This window comes from Danaus plexippus, chromosome 11 (genome assembly GCF_018135715.1).
Source record: "Danaus plexippus chromosome 11, MEX_DaPlex, whole genome shotgun sequence".
Classification (NCBI taxonomy): domain Eukaryota; kingdom Metazoa; phylum Arthropoda; class Insecta; order Lepidoptera; family Nymphalidae; genus Danaus; species Danaus plexippus.
In genome coordinates this window covers 1,249,514-1,271,305 of record NC_083544.1, presented here as the reverse complement: position 1 = coordinate 1,271,305, position 21,792 = coordinate 1,249,514, and the positions used below count along the sequence as shown (strand labels likewise).

Sequence of the window (21,792 nt, the reverse complement as noted above, 5' to 3'; positions counted from 1 at the left end):
GTAAGGGGCTCCTATCTAACGCCCTTTCGCTTCTCATTAATAAAAACTTGTATTAAATATGTATTATTTGATTTATATCTATGTATATTTAGTGTAACAATAATTTCTGTGTTAACCGTACATATAATAATAATAAAAAATATCAACCGTCACTTATGTTATGGACAGTGAAGGCATTCAAGACTTGTCTCACCTATAAAAAAAAATTGGGTCGACTTTTCAAAAGGTTCTTCAACGTAAGGTCAAGAACCGTTAATGGTGTAAATTTGTAAAAAGCAATTAGGTGAAATAAGCAACTAATGATTTTTCATTTAAATAATAATATATAATAACAAGTTTAACCATCCTTAATTTCTTCCACAAAGTTAACTGACACAAAATGTACCGAATGAAACTTATCCGGAAATGTCTATTTAACATTTAATGTAAAAAATGAAGTGCAATTGGCAAAAATAATAAAAAAAAAAATGTTCCGCGACAAAATTTGTTTGCATACAGTGACCGTGGCGGAGGTTACGAACTCAAGGTTGTGTTTTACAAACTACTACTTCTGGTCTAACAATAACACAAACAATATACATACATGTAACATAAAAAAATTAATAACAATATACAACCGAAATGTAAAAGAAATCTCACCGTAAGTTATTTATTAACAGGCTATGAAACCTCAAAGTTTTAAATCCCATTAAAGGCGAATACATTGCGCTAGATGTTCTGTTGTAGGTATACGTTAGTTGGGTTTATTATTAAGGAATCTTACGTCGAATAATATTAAATAAATAACATTTCTCAATAAAAAGAAACCAACGCTTAATAATAACCGAGTCTCTTGTTGAAATACAATAGTTTAAAATGAGTAGAGTTGCTGAGACCATGAATAATATAACAGAAGATGCATAAGTATAAAATAAACAATATGGCGACATCAGCACAACATACATTGTACAGTAGCATCGGAGCGCGCGCAAGTCAGGATTGGAGAGGCTTAGAGCACATGATAAACAATTTCAATGGACACCAGAGAGACGAACAATAAAGGTGGAATAAATAGAAACATTAATCAATCAAGATTAGAGTTGGACTATGAATTAAGTTCATAGCAGAGGTCACTGAGGATCGTAATACAATTATGCCATGGGAACGATCTCCGCGACGCCAAAAGCCAATGGGAAAGAAACGCTATTAGGCGAGGATTGTTGAGAGAACGTGTGTCATTCGTTTTGATCAGTTTGCATAGCTCGTTACTATATAAGCGGACATCTCATAGTAATTGATGTTTCAATATAAAATACACGCTTTCATTCCGTCCCGCGGGTCATTTGTCTCGGTACAAGTTTAAAGAGCGTAATGTACGAATTATCATTAAATTTTGTCTGCATTTCATTAAGAGCGTGTTATTAGCCAATTATTCCAAGAGAGTGAGTTCAAGGCTAACATTAAAACGGCCATACGGACTGAACGACAATTATTTTGAGCGTAGTTCAATGCTGTGGAACGAATTATCTGAAAACTGAAGACAAAAGATGAAAACAAAGCTAAAAACAATGACAAAATTTATCCGTCAGAGTCAATTAATTTTGGGGAGCGTATTTGACTTATTGTCTCAGTATTATTATAGTCCGATTACTATGATCCAGAAAGTTTAATCATTGTCTGTCTGTAATTCTACATATTGTTTATTTTTTTTAATTTCAGTGGTCCATAGACAAACGTTGGCGGTAACAAAAGAATATTTCCATGTGTTTACTTGTCATTTACTATCTTACGAAATCATATAGCTACGTTATAAGACCCATCGTTATAAATCGTAGTCATCTGGAGCTTATACGTGAAAATAAAACACGAAGCGGTCTTGCTATAAGTATTTCCAGTTGTTTTTTTTTATAATCCATTAAGAGTCACTTTATGTAAGAAAGAAAGTTGCATACGCAACAGCTTGCAGGAAATTTTTGCCATGTCATAATATTTCTCGGCTATAGCCGGTAACGTAATGTTACAATATATTTGAAGGTTGATTTCGGACGACCAATTCGAGCCGTCGGCTAACAGGTTTCCTTTGAATTAAGCTGAAATCGGAAGACAAAAAGCGCCGCCAATATATTTAGCCAGCGAGGCCGCACTGGTCGCCACGGATTCGACATTCTTTACTGAATAACTCGAATGACGGGTTCTGGTGCAGATTTCCAGTGGTAGTGGAGACGATGGCTCCAGCATCCGGACCATACCGTCTTAATGCTGTCTCATACGAGCTCAATAACAATATCTAATGGATATATACATAGGCATTTTGGAACACCATATAATCTAATTTAACTAGATTTAATGTAAAAAATATATAACTATAAGAAAATGTAAACATATATATGTATAAAAAAAAAATAGTCACAAGAACCGGTTGCGATACAATCTTCGAGCCAGCCCTGCGTGATGGTAGAGAATATGAATAACTCTAAATCTAGGTAAACCACAGCTTACTCGTCTCAGAATTTTCAATATAGCTAAATATAATATACATATAGAAATGTATGACATTGTATTGTTCATGTCGATTAGCGCATCGAGCTATTTTCATCGTTATATCATTGTAACGAACTATTAACACGAAAAAAACAACTAACATATATTATAATTTAATTAATTTTATATTTCTCTGGTCTAACAGACATTACTACGTTTGATATTATTTTCTATATCGAATTTATATTATAATCTACGTGTAGGAGTATCGCAACTGTGACGGCCCGTATCGTAAGGCATCCCGACCTCGCCGGGGCCTACTCGCACGTACGCGATCCGTTCATGTAGTCCTCGTCGAGGCGCCAACACATACAACACTACATTCAATAATTAATTTAATCGCACTAAAATATCAGCTGATGCATAACGTAAAGGTACAATAAGGATGAAACATTAACAAGACGCAGGGAGGTCTTTTAAAATGTACTTGAGTTTTGTTTATGTTAAAATTATTTTGTTTTTGAAACCAAATGATATATGCATATAAAAAAAATAAAATTAATTGTATTTCCTATATTACTAAGTTTTCTCCGATGGTAATTTTATGAGAATAATATATATTTTTTTGTTATTCAATATGTAAATCGTCCAACCTAGATACCTCGAGACCTCTCATCAGTTTAAATAACAGTAGAGAGATGTGCTGCATCGCATTGGAACCGAATAATGTACTGAGCATACTAATTCTGTTCTTTGTGTAATATTAAGAATACTATCGAGGTATAGATAAAGTATAATAGAACAAGTTACATGCATTTTACACAAAAAAAAAAAAATATAAATATTTAATATTTTACAAAAAAAAAAAAAACTTTTTCGAATAAATAATAAAAATGATGCACAAAAGTTTCTTAGCAAACATTTCAAGAATTCTCACCTTACATAATAAAATATTACGCAAACGGTGTGTGATTTTTACTTATTACATTTAAATTAAAACTATGTTATACCGACGGCTTCTGTCGCTTGTTTAATGTATTAATTACGTCATTTAAAACGCAAAGGACAGATATTAACGTCTGCCTTCTAGCCTTATCGCAATGTGTAATAAAATCTTTATGAAGTTCGGTAGTTTTTGCGTGATGCAAAAACAAACACACACATATATAGACAAACAATTGTAAAGTCAACGGAAAAGTGAAATGCACTGTAATATTTTAAACTCATCTTCCTCTAATTTAACATCATTAGAATATTGTTCGAAGTCAATGTTTTCAGTATACAGTTGAATAGTACATATATATAATAATTTTTATATTTTATTTCCCATTAATATCCCTTACAATGTACCCATTATTCTTTCTTGTATGGCTTTATGAAACGTGGAACGTCGGAACGTAGTCACATTGTACATGTTTAGCTAAAAAGTTGTTATCAGAAAATGTTACATACTTGTAAATAATAGATATAGAGATAATGAAAAAATAGGTATGTTTGTAAGATTTCAGCTCTACAATAACCTTTATGGTTTGATTTAAGAATGAAAAGTTATAGGAGAGGTATCAAACCTGTGACATTTGGGATAACGAATCCCAGCCTCTTTGCGAACTGAGCTATCGTGACTTTGAAGAGTCAGTTGAAACAATCATAACTCTATATTTAATATATTTCTTTAAGTTTTTTCTTTTTAAACTACAAAAGGCTGTTACGTTTTAAATTATAACAACTCTAGCCTCACAAATGATAAACCTTTCACTATAGATTGATGTACATGGAGGTTGTAAATGCCCCCCCCCCTTAAAATGCACACCTGTGTAACATAAGGCGATGCGCTCGGCTGAATGGGGGTCGTTAAGTCGTAGTGACCTCCGAAAATCTCGAGAACCTCATTCCATGGTTATTAAATAAAACGAATTTTGTACGAGTGAGAAGCGGGTTAAGTATTCTTGGAAGTTAAGTTATAGTTTCACGAATTATAATTATATTTAAATATACATGCATACCTAATGAACGATTTATACGAATACCTTCTGAAATGTAAATCCATATTTATTAAAGATCAATAAAAATAAAAACAAGCGTTTAAGTATTCAGAATACTATATATTTTATTGCACGTAAGATATTGCAAAACTATCCGAACGCGTTGAAACCCACTGGTAATAATTAAAATTCAACAGGAACATTTTTGTTTTTGGTTGTTTTACGTAATACGCCATTTACGGGCCGTGAATACGGATTCTACGTTTGCATACGTTTTAATTGCTTAACGTTAAAAAGTTACTTTGAACGTTTCATTACTTTCACTGTTACATAGATACACATTTTATGGAGATTACCAGATTGAATCATCTCACGATCTCTTCCTTGTTTCACAGTCGATAGTGGAAGTGTAACATAAAAGAGTTACGACTCGCATCATTAATACGAAGTGTCACTAATTGACGTGTGCCCATTGTTTAAAGAGAAACATTTTGATACTAATTTATATTAAGATACTGGTCATTATGGACGTTTAGTTTGAGATAGTATTAGACAATAAAATATACTAATAGTAATATAAAATAAACATTTTATTGATATTCTATTTGATTTCCAAAATCTGGTCCACGGGGGCGGCTGCGTCCAAGGGTCAGCAAAACTTACAAACAAAATCAATTTAAACGTTTAAGACTTACGTAAGCAAACGAAGAGATCAATGAATTACGTTTGTTTAAGAGAAACAACATTAAATACGCATATAACATAATTTATTAATTTCTATGCGAATGCAATTAAATAATTTGTCAAATTAATTACAAAAATTATTAAGTAACAAAAACAGCTTTCATCTGTATAACATCTGATATAATCACCGGATATGAAAATTTTTCAACTGTCACCGGACGACAGTGTAAAAATATTCTATTATGAAAATATTAATTGAATCGAGAAACAACTAAATATTTATATCAGGTTTAAATAATATTAGCGAGAGAGACATATTGATACGAGTAGATATATCAATAAGTTTTTGCTTTGAAATCGTCATTTTATACATATTTCTTTCAAATTACTTCAATTAAATTTTAGTTCAGAGATCACATGTATGGCTAACAACTTATTTTGTAAGATATTTTCGATTCGATCTTTTTGATCGCATTTGTTACTGAGAATATTGACTTTCTTGTAATCTAATTCGTCGACTGATATTGTTCTTTGTGAACGATGTTTGAAACAATAAAGAATTAACAAAGTATTTAAGACAAACGGAATTACACAAAAATCTAGTAAACCTGCAAAAGTACGTCAATATACATTATATCCTGATAATAAGTTATTATAAAATATTAAACCTTTTAAAATTATGAAACATATTAGGGGACGCCAATTGACTTAAAAGTTATCTACATAGTCACATAATGCACGAAATAACATTGTTTTTTCGGTCACAACAGCTTTTCTATTTGTCAATAATACTATCGGATGTTAATTCGTGTTCAGATAGTTTTTAAATATCTTATGTGCAGTAACATATATCGCATACTGAATACTTAAACGGTTCATTATATTTACTGACATTTTTAATAAAAAAAATTGCTACTAATTTCATAGCGTACTCGTATAAATCTTTCTATATATATATATTGAGCTATTTTAAATATACTTTAATAGTGGTTTCATCACACAGAAATCTTCTAGTTTTGTTAAATATAGAACATAAGACATCTCAGCCGTTTAATAATTTTATTTATTATCTGTCATATCAAAATTTCCTACACAATAATTTTTTACAAGAATAGTTTTATTTTAATTTTATATTCAGTCCTAAATTTTACATTCCGTACGATTGCGTAAAATGCTGCAATGATTCCGTATAAAGGGAAGTGTTAAAATCTCAGCGGTCGTAAAATATTTTGGTCACTGTGTCTATTTCCGTAAAAACTTTGACTTTTCTACGTACATTTACACGTAGCTCGAATACAGTTGTCACATTATAAACGTTCCATTAATTTTATTGAATCGAAAAGTAACAAAATTTTTTGAGTTTCACCAAAAAAATTTTAAGCCATAAATCATTGAATAATAGAATTTTTGATCAGCTATTAATATCCTGAATGCCGGCATAATTTAGCTTATTAGCTTACGCAATAAAAATCTTTCAAAGATATATTATCAGTGTAACAATTTGTTAATTTAATTTTGTCCTCTATAACAACATATTATATATAAATTATAATAAAAATAATGTTATATTATAATCTGATTAATTCAGACACATCAAGATTACCGAATTCCGCATTTGCATTGAGGAAAATTTCAAAACTTTCTCATGGTTCAAAACGTTATGTGTTAGTGGCGTATTTTATGCTTAAATATAATTGAGAGCGGTAGAACATAACGCAGGCACATATTATACATTTAAATGAGACTTAAATTAAACAATTTGTTGTATACAACGGAAGTCTTCACTTAGAAAGACCGAACACTCTCAATGTACTGTCGGTAAAATGAAAATCAATTGATCAGATTACATAACGTTTCCTGATTTATACAAATTCATCACTTATACTTTGATATACTTCTATTAACTTTTTGCATATAAAAGTTCTTCCTTCAATGTTTCGTATAACCTAATATTTTGTTTAACACGGTTGCTATACACGAAACAGCTAACATATACAGCGAGCGTTTGTAAAGACATCGTCAAATGTCAGAACTGTGATTCTTAATGTCATACAAAACATGTATATCATAAAGAAGTAATGTCAAATAACCAACGCTAGTATCATTCATTTAGACCTAAACCCGGCAACATCAAATCTATGCAGAACAGACTCATTGTACGTCAATAGCCTTAAGCTTCTCTCGACGGCGATGCGTGGATCATTTCCGTTATTTTAAAGTATTTTAACGATACAACATACGTGACAAACATTAATAAAAATATTAACGAACTCTGCTCAAATTAACGATACACGTTTATATACGCGATAAAGATACGTCACTAACAAATTTGTTACATTGACAGAACCAATCGCCAGTCGGTGGCGACTTGTAAGACGATATATTGCTATAGAAATACGCATATAATATATAGGAAATATTACATAAAGATGAGCTGTTCGTATCTCATTTACGGTTAATGCGACAGTAAATTGAATATCGACGTAAAATTTCTCGCATATATTTGACATCAAGTCATCTGAGGCGGACGGCAGGCGCGGACTTGCACTTTCTACGGCACTACAAGATCTCTGTCCGCTTTCGTTGTATACTTTTAAAACATTATAAACGACCTTGTCTTTCACGAGTTCTTCGTCACTCGAACTCCCAAAAACGCGGTCGTTTTAACACAAAAACTGACACACTGATGAGAATAAACACTTGCAGCAATTAATAATACAAAAAAATTGATAATGATTTATACTAACTTATACAATCAGTCGTTGTTTATTACGAAATGATCTATAAAGCTGTCGTTATGTAAAAATACAGACAGAAACTAACATTGTATAATATAATATAATATAATACGAATTAAACATTAACACGAACAAAACAAAAATACTTTATAACGCTCTTATATCCGAATAGTCTGATTTTAATGAAGAATTCCGATAATTGGGGAAGTTGAATGTTCAAGTCGTCGTGAGAGCGTCATATATGCAATGTCATCTACAAAAAATATATACTAATCGTTTCTGATCACGATTTCACCGTCAGTTAGTACGTTGAAAGTTACGTACGGAACACACGAGATGGTTTTATTTTTGTTGTTAGACTTACTGTGACTCTGATGGTGTGGAAGAAGAGTGGAGTAAAAAATACTGTATAGAATTAACTAATAAACTGTTAGTTTTGGTTCAGCTATAATGTACGAATATTATGGGATTATTGACGTATCATAAAATAATTTCATTATCTTTACATAATCGATGTTTACAAGTCTGGCTTCGAGATCCTAAATACATATACGGACGATTCAATCAAGTAAATTTATATATATATATATATGTGTGTGTGTGTGTGTGTGTGTGTGTGTGTGTGTATTTCTTTACATGCTGTGTTCTTAAAGTAAATAATTAGTGTTTCAGTTTGATCATGAACTACTACTACACGTTATATATTATGTACTACTGAGGCGATAATTCCGGAACTGACTAAAAATGACTTTCAATAATCTTATGTATACATATTTTTTTGCTCGGAGTATTGGAATATCTTATACAATACTAAATAATCTCTTCCATGTCATATGAGTTTCATGAGAAGATAAGCAGATATGCAACATGCAGTGGAAACAAGGAAAATATTATTGTAAGATTATTTCATTGTGACGGTGTTGTTTGTATTGAATTAATTCAATGAAATAAAACATGTTTTGGACTTTTGTTGTTCAGTCACAACAAAAAAGAAACTGCTGAGCGATTATTCATAAAACTTTACATTAGAGGTAGCTTGGAATAAAGAATGCTAGATATGTCATAAGTTAAAATACGTAATGACAAAAAAACATTATAGATGAAATCGAGTGACACAGACTTAAATTTCTCGGAAACCAATCCTGTAGTCCACGTAACGTCACGGGCTAATAGTTAGTATGTCATAAACGTATATATATGTGATGTATATACAGCTATATAGGATAATTCTCCATTGTTTATTATTCCTTATTCTTCCCCATTTTTTATTCCTCCACAATTCTCCATTGCTATGATACTATCATGATTTTTTAACTGAATTTGCTCTACGAATTCATTAATTTTAACCTATTACACAACACTGTGACGTCATTGAAAATAATTTTTTCCTTTTCATTCGAAGTAAGTGTTTACCTGTTTTTGAGCTATTATTTTTAATGTTGAACAAAATAACTGACAATGAAAAAACTTGCTAATATATTTTATAATATAGTTATGTTTAATGTATGTCAATTTGTTTGTCGTTAGTTTAGATTTTTATGTGTCTCGCTTAATTTTTACAAAACAGCTATGCATTAAGCGAATTTTATGCCCGCAGACAAAATAATTCACTTAATATTACAGAATGCGCTGTTAACAGTGCCATATAAATATAAAGATAAGTTGGATATCTTAATCCAAAAGATAAAAGATAAGATTTGTAACACAATAAGATAACTCAATTTAACAACAGCGGTGGAAAGCAATAACGTTACGAGAAAGTGTTCGCTTTCATTTAAAATGTTTGAAACATCAAGACTTATACATATTCCATGTAAATTTTAACTAGACCTTAAAACGTTATCTTACTTATCATAATAGATAAGACTATTTATGTAATTTATATATTTTTTTTATATGAAATTATTGTTAAGTGTTATTACTATAATCTTCTTTACTTCATATATTACTTCAATCTTGCAAGTGGCATCACGAAAGCTGAACCGCAGTGTAAATTTATTACATTTTAGCGTATTTTCTTAAAAAAGTTTACAGTTTAAACGACCATGAAAGTGACAGACCAAAATTGACACTTCAACAACAAGCGTCCAACCTTCAACGAGGACCTGATCCCGGATGGAGAGGAACACTGTCATAAATAATTGCACAGGCAATATTTATAACGATGCACATGCACAGACCGAAACGCACAAACAAAAAAAAAAGCTTGAATTAAATTTAATATGGGACGTTCTTTAAAAAAAAAATTTATGTCCATACCATACTGACACTGTACTTTATAAGTATACAAACGCTTTGGTTTCGTTTTAAATATAATGTATTAAATTTTCACATATAATTAATTATATTATCAAGGACATTTTAATTACTTCTTGAGTGTTACGAACCAATGCAAGGTCTGATTTAGACATAACCATATAACAAATTACTCAATTTATATTTATTTATTATCTACACTTATATATAACGTACGAAAAATATACGAAAATTCGTAAACTTGAAACATATATGTATATATTCGTAACATTGATAGGGTTATACGTTTTCTATGATCCAAGGTTCATTGAACTCGTCACATGTTTAAGGACCGGAGGCTGGGGGGAATTGAATGGGAAGGAAGCTACCAGAGTTACATTGATTTAATATCTTCGACTTGACAAATGAAACGTATAAGAGAAACTGACTTTATATACATATATATATATATATATATTGAAAAAAATAGGTCTTAAAAAATCTAATATCAAATCACGAACATAATCAAACCGTATAATATTAAGATAAATATGTTCAATATTTTTATGCGAACAAACATACATACATACTGAAACACAAGTGAATAGTTCACATACATAAAAGTGGTCAGTTCGGCAAACAGAACTGGCTCATGTTATAGAATACCTAATAAGCGGATCGGTTTAAGAAATCTCGTGCGCTAACCCGAGTCAATGACTCCGCGCCGGTGAAGCTGCGCTCGAGCCCGCTCGTTGTAGAGGGTACTCCACATATATACTATACACATAACACAAGGTCAAGCACATAGAAAAAAATGCAGAAAAAGACATCAGTTTTTTCGGTTTTAATTAAGATGGTAGTTAGAAATAGACGATTATTATCTTAGACGCAATTTACGAATTAGGTAATTACTTTTACCTTTGTTTTATGTTAATATTTTTAACGTTAGCAATACTGATATGTATATGAAAGCATTAAAAAAATCCTTCTCATTATACTTAGTTATTTGATTTATATTTAAAAATGCACCTCATCAATTAGTATTACAATATCTAAGTGTCAAGATATTCTGGCGAATATTTACACTTGCAACTAATACAAAAATAAATTAACACTTTTATCATATCCTTATAGAATTTAACTAAATATATGTATTGGAAATGTCAGTATTTGGAACTATTGTTTGTTTGTTATAACCAGTTAAATTGACCCATGACGCTATTTACTGTACAAATTAACACTTAAAGATATTATTAAAGAGTAATTTTAGGGTTCTTGAACAAATATATAATGGTATGTATAATAATATTACTACCTAACAAGCCCGTCATTTGCATACGCTATATAGAAACATGAATAGAGTTAAAAATTAATTTAAAACACGCAATAAAAAGAGCATCGATACGGTCTCACAGACAGACAGACAAAAACTAAACAACCTACCATTGTCACATCTCATTTGTGACGAGATTGAAACATGTGAATCAAGAAAATGCAGCCTCGCGACTATAGTATAAGTTCATAGTTGTAGAAAGCGTGGGTGATCAATTAGTGGCATCTGTGAGATCTGCCTCATTGTTACACGACTAATGTGAGGCGAAAGTCCGCGTGAAAGTTTTCACGTGCGAAGACGAGTTATCACCATTGTATTTTGGTGTTACGTCTTTTATTTCGTATTGCTCAAGGTCGCCGAGGATTGTTAACTGTTATACAATGAATTAGATAACTTTGTTATTAGCTTCATAACAATAAACAGTATTTAGCACGGCAGAAACCGGGTTGGGATCTTATATCGCGCACGAATTTACTTTCCATTGCACTTACGTAAGACACTTGTTGAAGGCTTCAAATATAATAATTACTTGACTGTATATATGTTTGTTTTACATAATACCCAACACAGATACAATGAACATTTTATCAATAAAAAAAAAATTATCGTTCACACTAATTGCCATTTAAAATTAGACTGGCACGCATGAGACCCTTAGTCGAGTGGTCATAGGCCAAAAACAGCTTTAAATAGCTGATATTCTAATACTGTTCGATCAATATTAACAAAATTTATTTAAGAACCACTGTAAGGAAAATTGCCTTCAAATAAAAAGACTGCAACGAATCGGTAAATTGGTTTTGAGCTACGATGCCACAGACACACACACAAACATCGACGTCAAAATTTTAACATCCCCTCGTGTCGTGTGTTAGAAATTATTTTATGGGGATAGTATTTTTTCATTTTTGCGTTACTGTTTCAGACACGCGCTTTATTACAATAATACATTCTAGTTGCAAAACTATTTTATGTACATAAATGTGTAATTTTAATGAAAAATAAGTGTACCTAAATAGCGAATCAATCACCGTTTTTTGTCAGGACGAAACATATAAGAAATAGCATATAAAATAAAATAAAATATAAATTTAATTTTGAAATACATCATATCTAATACACAATTCTTTGAATAATGTATTAGTTATTATTAAAATGAAATTTAGAGAGGACTACACATACCAACGATTTAAATAAACCGCTAGTTATGTTTCGTCATACATTTTCTACACTTTACATATATTAAAACAGATTATATAATATTATTATTGCCTTTAAGAATATATTAAAATTATATTTTTTTTTAAATTCCGAATTATATTTTTATTTATTATAATTTATAACAGCATTCAAGACGATTATTTTAAATTTTCTAATAACAAATAATTACGTCTATTGTATTGTAAAATTCTCACGGGCTGTCGGACAAGGTCGTCGCTTTTAACACGAAAGAACACGAATAATTCCAGTTCTTTTGAAAAGAATATATATTTTGTAATTATTTTTTTTTGTAATATACGTGCTATATCTGAATAAATGTTTAGTTGAAAATATATATTAAAAAGACTAACTCCTAAACATATTTATTGAACAAAAATGGTCTGAAAATCTTTTCTCTCGTCTAAATCAAAAAAAAAGTTAGGAGATAAATTTTGTATTAACATTGGAAATTTTGTTTGCATGCACGTTATGCGGAGCTGTACACACAACAGCCTAACAATTTGTATGAATTTTAATACCTATGTAGGAAAAATAAGTTAATCTTCTAATCGTAGTTCAGTAGTATGCAAAACGACGAGAGACGCGGCGGCTGCAGAATGTAGTGGAAAAGATTTTTATGCATGATATAATATTATACGTATAATTTAAATATGAAAAACTAACAATGTTTGACCATCATTCAAATTGGTCGTTATTAATCACCGCAAAGCACGAGAGAAATTCACATCATTACAAAAGACAGTACCATCTATTTTCTGAGTGGATGTATCTATACGGTTTAAATTACTCTCTTATATAAATAATAATTTAATAGTTATGAAACACGTCCACAGTGTGCAAGCTGAGAGTTAGTATGTATGTAAAAAAAATATATTAGCGTTCGTGTTGCTGGTCAGACACTAGGATAATTTTAAAGTACTTCTTTACTGTACACAGGAAGGATTGGTTTAATGTAATTTATTACTATCTGTACTTTACTAACTTTCGCAACCTGCGTTTCTATTTTTTTTAAATCATACCCGAAAATAACAATATTATTTTGATCAATAAATAGATTTAATTGTGAAAATATTTCTACGAAAAATTAATTATATTCAAAATTATTGATAATAAAAGATTTATATTTATCTTATTTATATAATATTTTATTAAAATTGGACACATGTAATAAAAAACGGTGTTTTCAAAATATGACGTTAACATCTCAAGTCAGGCATGAGCGGTATGGATGTGATGTTAAAGGAAGATTGATTGTACATACAGACGGAGGTCCCCGCCAGCATCCGACCCCAACGAATCTATCTGCAGCGCACACATTAATTTAGGTAATTGAACAACGCTCCGCTAGCCCCGACGTTAAAACGCTCAATGAATGTTCCAATACATCGCGTGAACAGATTAAAAGGTAGTATGTAATTTACTCACTTAAAATTATATACAATTACAACAGCTAACGACCGCCTAGCTTTTAAACTTTTATAATATGTAGAGAGACTAATAACAATTATAAAAATTGTATCGTGCAAATCGACCGATAGTAGTAACAAAGCGTGAAAATATAGTAGTTACGATCCAAAATCACTCTACCATAATAATAATGCAACTGCGGAAGGCTACAGGATATTGACCAATAAAATCGTTATAAGGCGCTCATAAAATTATCAATATAGAGCTATCGAGAGGTTTCCACCAGTTAGGGCTGACCGAGCGTATATTTCAAAGACTGACCAACGCATAAAACGCTGTATATATAACAAAGGGTCTAGTTTACAGTTAAATAAATCATCTGAACCGTCATAACTGGGATATAAAACGATTTGAGAGGATATCAAGAGGTAATAAAAACTCGCGATCTATTTAGAGGAGGTACTGGTAACAAAGATAAGGCGTATTTATAATATGATTGTGATATTGTTAGTGCTATTACAAATAACATAGTTTCTTTCATTCACAGATTTTAATGATCGAACCGACTTTCCAATACATGACGAGATGATAGCTATGATCTTACCGATACCGCCTCGTCATGCACAAACACGTCTCGCACTGGGAAAGCATTGAACACACTGTCAATATTGAAAATAAAAAAATATTCACTATTTCACATTACGATGAAAATCTCATCGTCGTCATTAATGTACCTATGAAAGAGGAAAAATAGAAACGGGAAATCTTAACGTAAACAGGTGGTCGTAGTAAACCAAAGGAATACAAAGCAATCGGTAACGCATCTTCATACCGATATGGTGTTTAACGGAAACTTACGTGAAGAGATTTTTCTATAAGGGCAATTAAAATGACATTAAAAAACATTACGTTCGTACTTCAAGAGCATCATCGGCAACAACAAAGGATCATTAAAATGGAGATTGTCTTACGGAGGCTGGACGGAATTAATGAGTAAATGAGACAGCGGACAATGGAAATCATTTCCAGAAACTACCGCACCTGTTTGTTTAAAAAAAATACATCCTTAAGAAAAACATAGAATATAGAACAATTCTTTGAAATCAAACGCTTAGTTTGAAAACTGTTTTTGATTTTTCTCCTACCTTATAGCTACATATAGGGATACGAGTATTGTTTTATTAGTCATTCTAACTGTTGTGTTACAAGCATACGCGATACGCCAACTGGGAGACGTGCCAGCCGTAATATTTGTTCACGTTTGAATTACTTAAATGAACATTAGGTTATTCATACTAAAATTATTATTTACTCTCTTGGATACATAACAGGATCATTATATTGGTTATATCAGATGTTGAATGTTTTCCTTTATATAAGATATATGTAATGATATTACAAGATCTGTTATCATCAAAACCCTTAGCATTAAGTGCAATAATCGTGGGACGAGACGAGTGGACTGATACAGTACAACCTCTCATACAAGGCCGTCTACAACACAAGCACATTAACCTAAAAAAATACATATATATGGCATAAATATTTGTACCATATGCGTTAAATAACATTCGAGAAAGATTTTATTTAAAAAAAATATATATTAATTTTTAATAGATTTTCAGTATTCCATATTTAAATGCAATGAAAACTTTATACATTTAAAACAATAAATCCCCCCCCCCCCAAAGTTATATTATATAATTGTTTACTGAAAACACACGGGAGTCATTTGTAACCTGTTCGTCGGCCTTCACAAAGGTCTTCATCTCCTTATCAAATTAAACACTCAACGTTCGAGATTAAACGAGAACCTGTCATGTAACTCGGTGCATATAAACCTAATTTAGCGAAGGTTTCCTACTACTTACTTATAAAGATTATAATTAACAGCTCGGTCTTAATAAGATCGCTTCATTATATATATAATAACCATTTATGATTATAAGATGTGAAAGGATGGATAAATATTTTAGTATGTACAAGTCATCAGTTGACTTTAAAAAGCAAAACTCATTTCACCTTAATAGAAGATGCTGTAATGTGAGATGAGGCTTCACTATTATTTATTTAAAATTCGAACATACGATTCACTTCAGTACACGCGACTTAGCTCAATTAAATCAAAATTATACGTGATGAGTTAAATACAACCAACTTCTATATTAATTTATAATATCAGTGGTATAATAAATATTTCTACAAAAAACACATCTGTTTAAGTTACAAACTAATACTGTATGTACATATATACATGTCAAAAACATCTGGTACACTCAGTACGTTGATCGGTCGAGGTGAGTGTCACTATTACTTATACTAAACTAGGTACCAGCCCCGGCTTCGCACGGGCTCTTTAGGATAAATATAAAACAGACTATTTGATTTTGAGAATTATTTTATATTATGACAACTTTCAAATGGTACGCCCGATTTGAATGATTTCAAAACTAATTTACAAACACTGATGTAGGCTTGAAAACTAAGTAATTTATTTTGATAAGACTTAATACCGTATTTATGTAAATAACTTTCCATTAAACGCTTTAGGAAAACCAATTTTTAAAAGTTGTAAAATGGATATAGTATGTTATCTTTAAGGTATAGATATATGCCACCGCAGACTTTTCTGTAGACCCATATAAGATACACAATTCCACCATATATTATTTTGTTATATCTCAAAGAATTTAGACAGCGTTTTCGTTAAAAACTCGCAGACGGCTCATGTTTTCCCGACATCCTCTACAAATATCGTGTATTTACACACAAGTAAATACAAAAACTTAACAAATTATATACTAAAGCCTTCCTCGAGAATCACGCTATCTAGTGGTGATAACTATTTGATAATCGGAGCAGTAGTTTTTCCGTTTATCGCGAACAGACAGACAGACAGACGCGGCGAGGGACTTTGAATTATAATATTCATGGATAATATATCTACCAAAAACATTCTATCATTCTACTTGGAATTTACCTTAAAAGATAATAAGATATATATTTAGATAATATTTTATTGTTAGATATAATAAAATATATGTTTAATGATATCATAGATTTTCTCGAACGCGTTTAAAATACTAATGTTTTTCGGATTACATGTTTTTTTTAAATCTATTATAGGAGAAAAATTAGTATAATAGTATTTTTATGACACAATTAACTCGAAACGTAATAAAATTCAACATTTATATTTTAAAACGTAACATCTCCCTCGGAGTTACTCACACATGCATCTTATAATAGACACAAGCTAAAACTGTGAAAATGAAAAGTTTTATAGAAATCAGCATCATACACACACACACACACACACACACACATATATATATATATATATATCTAGAGCATAATTGTTATTTATTGCATTGAGATAGCATCGCTAAATCATATGATAGCTCTAATTTACTAAGTACGAGCTATAGTATTTCACTGTTACTAAGGAACCTCGGTCGAAGGTAACATCCTGCTAATAAAATTAACTTCCTAACAAACATTTTCCTGCATTGCAATGTCACAAAAACACGTTACTACTGCACGGTTAAACAAACCTTCTATTGTATTATCAACACGATGAACAATTGAATTATAATAGCGTTTAACATATTTAATATTTAAATGGAAGTAAGTTTAAAATATTAATAATTTTTCAGAATTAATATATCGGTTTCTCGGTTTCGAAACCTTTAACTTCTAATGACAGAAGAACATTTTAATGCATTTTATTTAAACACAAATATGTCCGAAAAGTGTTCCATTAGTATACTATTATATTAAAGTAGCTACGTTTCAACTCATTACTTAGAGTATCAAAGTGTTCCATTCATTTACGCTATGTTTTTGAATAGCACAACCTTGAAACTGTTAGTGTTTAGGTAAATCACAAAAACTCCGATTGGCAAAATAATATTAAACATGCACATATTATTACTGGAATTATAAAACTAAGCGCTTTTATAAAAATGTATGCATAAATTATTCGCTTAATTTTCACGCTTCCGTAATTTTCATGTTAAATATCTCGTTTTCCTTTGATTTTATACGGAATAGTTACGTAAGTGATATGCAAAAAAGAAACTTAAAGCCAACAACGTAGGCGAACAATTACATTTTGTGAGTGCCTAATATCCGAGAAGCATTTACTTCGTATTACTAACGATAAGGCATTAAGGATATGATTTGACACTTCATCCAATACATGATATATATATATATATATATTTATTTTAAATAAAAATTAATCTATAATACCTAAGTCTGGCCATAAATAAAAAATATACAAAAATTAATTTTGAATTTAGAATCTGCATTGTGTTTAAGAATGTTCACTGTGTTTTCTTATTTTCGCGCCAATGTAATGAGATCTCAGACTTTCGCGAGTATTCATTTAAATGAAACTAATATTTTTCGGATTACTACGCCTATCTTATTATTTAAAAACATGGGAACATTTCACATTTCGTCTGCCCACGATCACGATTGCTGCAAAGTAACCGAAACGTCGGGAGTGTGTTTTGTTTAAATAATAAAATACACGTAGAATTCGAAAAATATTAGTTTCATTCGCGCCAATGTATTGTGAAAATTTCTGTGACAATAAATTGGAGTGTGGTGATGAAGAGAATAGAATAGCTGTTATTGCATTACGTAACATATGTAGGTATGTAGCTAAACACAAATTATAATCTTCTTCACATTCTTAGTATTGGTTGCATGTTTGTGTACTGGCCTATTGATGCGTACTATGAAACTTCCCTTTGTAATAGAAAAAAAAATCGTTCAAACTTGTGTTCAAACAAAAAAGACACTCCAAACACTATAGGAATGAATTCAAATAAAACCTGTCCGAAAGCAAAAGTATTATATATTGGTTGATGGAGATTATTAAGGAGTCACATACTGTCAGAGACGCATGCTCATTAAAAAAAAAAATAGCCTGGTAAAGTTAAAGCAATAACTTAAATGGTATATTAAAAGTTGTCATAGAAAAAAAAATTCAAGGATGAGAAATATTTTAGAAGCGAGCATTATTTCAAACAAAAGAAATGACTGTATTTAAATAGACAGCTCTAAAGAAACTTCCCAATTATCTAACAAAATACTATCATACTATGTTAGGTATGAAGGAGCCATATTTAGAGAAAATAACATCAGAACATCATCACAAGTTTATCACGACAACATTCTTAAAATATTAACAGTCTTTAACTGAAGGATAGGTAAAATAGATTCTTTGTAACAATATTTATGGCAACACTAAGTATATGTTATTAATGTTACACTAATAGCACTTCAACTAAGTCTTTAATATAGTAACAAAATGTTAGATCTATGAACCGAAGGTCGGAAACAACCTAACATATAAAAAAATATTATTACTAATTAGTTATTTTTTATAAAACATATGTACATATAAAAAAAATATATATATATGTATATTATTGTATATGTATTTATGTTATATATTAGTTGATGACATCAGTAAGGAGACATGCCTTTCTTTAGCGACACTTGAGTAAACAATGCCTTAACAAATAACAGCACTGCTTTTATTTTAATTGTACTATTTAGTGTTACAGACATTCAAATAACATTACTATGAAAATATAAATAACTTTTTTAGTAACTATTTATATATATAAAAATATAGTATCTTTCGTAGAATAAAAAACTATGTACTATTTGTTGTTACGATTCATTGATATATTCAAGGTAGTTCGGTACTACTAATGAAAACAAAATGTCAAACTTTGAGGTCATTGGCAAGGTCGGAGACCATCACAAAACCATAAGCAGTGTGCCCTGAATAATAATATGTACTTGAAGCATTACAAGTATAGGAAAACTTGCAAAATAATATTTAAATTATCCCTACAAACATAATTGAAGGATTATTACAAATAAAATGCAAAATTATTCTTAACAGAAGCTATCAGAAACATTTTATTCTTTTTTTTTTAAAATAATTATTTAAAACTTTTATAATTAATGTGTATTTTATGCGAGCAGGTGTCAAAATGTATTGGTTTTGCTCTTAAGACAGAAAATGGATAGAATAAATACTATAAAGTATTGCAAAATAAAAATGATATAAGGAAGTATAAGTTTTTTTAATTGATTAAATTATTATTATGATTAAATAAAAATAATAATAGTGTTAATAATAAACAAAATATTCAAATAAGAATATAAATATTTTTTATAGTAGCATTATATTGTTAGAAGCCATTATGAGATATATTTTTGGTATTCTATCGTAAGTATAGACTTAATAAGATTAGATAATGTAATTAATTGTTATAATTCCACAGATAATATTATATAAGTAAAATTTTTGATATTTTAATATGTTTAATAAATGTATAAAAGGGGATTGTGCAAAAAAAATTATTAAAAACAATTTTCTTTTTTGCTGTTAGCAACAGTCTCAACATTTATAAATAAAGAGAGTTTTATAAATAGATAAATTCATTAACAAAAATCTAGTTCAAATGTACCGGTGAGGGCGGAATGCCAGAAACATCTTACTTGTGTTCTCAATAATAATAGTGTCAAATATTTGGCATCATCACATTATCGCCGATTGTTTACTAACAAAATTAAACACTCCAATAGTTTTCAAAATTATTTGTATTGACAGATTTTATGAAGACAATCGTATATCTTCATTCATATGATATAATGACTTAACTTATACAACATGTAAAACCAACAGGATTCTAATAGATACTCACTTTGAATACTTCTGAGAAGAAGCCAGCACCGATCTTTTCTAGTATAAAGTCGTCGAAAGGGTATAGAGCTGCGACCGCGGTCCTGAGCGCTGTGCACGAGGACCCGGTCACTCTGCGATCACCGAGTTTCTCACCATCACTGACACTTGACTCCGCACAATCATCATCACAACACCCATGTCTACTTCGCCCGCCATTCTCCTGAAACCTCCTTCCGAACTTTGAGTTCGGACCCCTCACAAATCGACCAGCCTTGGCTGTCTCGTCTAAGTTTGTAAAACTCTCCGCTATCTTCAGTACTTTCGTAGGCCTCCGCTCGAAGTTCCTCTTCGATTCCGAACACTCGTCTTGCATTCTAACTGATGATCACGAACTCGCAATGTTTATCCCGCTTCGTACATATTGCTTTTCAATATCGCGAGTGTTCAGTTCACCCATCACAATTTTTATGTGGCGGTACTCGAAACTATGTGAAACAATCAGTATTACACAAAAAATATTTTATTTTTCACGACTGTCACTCTTACATTATCACCGAAGCGTCTCAGGTCTATAGGCGTTTACAGTATAAACAATAATGTACGGCAGTTTATTTATCTACTTCGTATGTTATGTATATTGTATTTTCTTGACCAAGCAGTCCATTGACTAACAACACGCGTACGAGTAAAGCAACTAAAGCATAAAATAAGCAAGCTGGCATTGCCATTACGATAAACTTATTGTTGACATATATTTTTTCAACCCTGGCAACACAAGATTTACTTCACAGAGTTGGCACAGCTGCAAGCTTAGAATGCGTTCAATTTTAAAATATGTTCTTAAACATCGTCTTTGTTATAAAATGAAAACTATATTGAGTTCTTTTTAAATTAAAAATAAAACCTTACTTTTAAATTGTTATAAAATTACACACGGAAATTGTTACGCGATTTCTCTCCCAAGTCAATATCCGTGTAAATTTTATTCAGAAAGTAACATGTATTCAGGTGTAT

The 21,792-nt window shown here is 30.6% G+C and overlaps 1 protein-coding gene across 1 annotated transcript in view; it reads right to left on the bottom strand.

Annotated features, from left to right (window-relative positions):
• Nucleotides 1-21,499, bottom strand: part of LOC116765545 (dual specificity testis-specific protein kinase 1) — a 47,252-nt gene extending 25,753 nt beyond the window's left edge. The window contains exon 1 of the mRNA XM_032655041.2: nt 20,798-21,499. Within this exon, the coding sequence (XP_032510932.2) occupies nt 20,798-21,151 (354 nt within the window). The 5' untranslated portion in view covers nt 21,152-21,499. The remainder of the gene's footprint in view (nt 1-20,797) is intronic.
• Between the last annotated feature and the right edge of the window lie 293 nt (nt 21,500-21,792).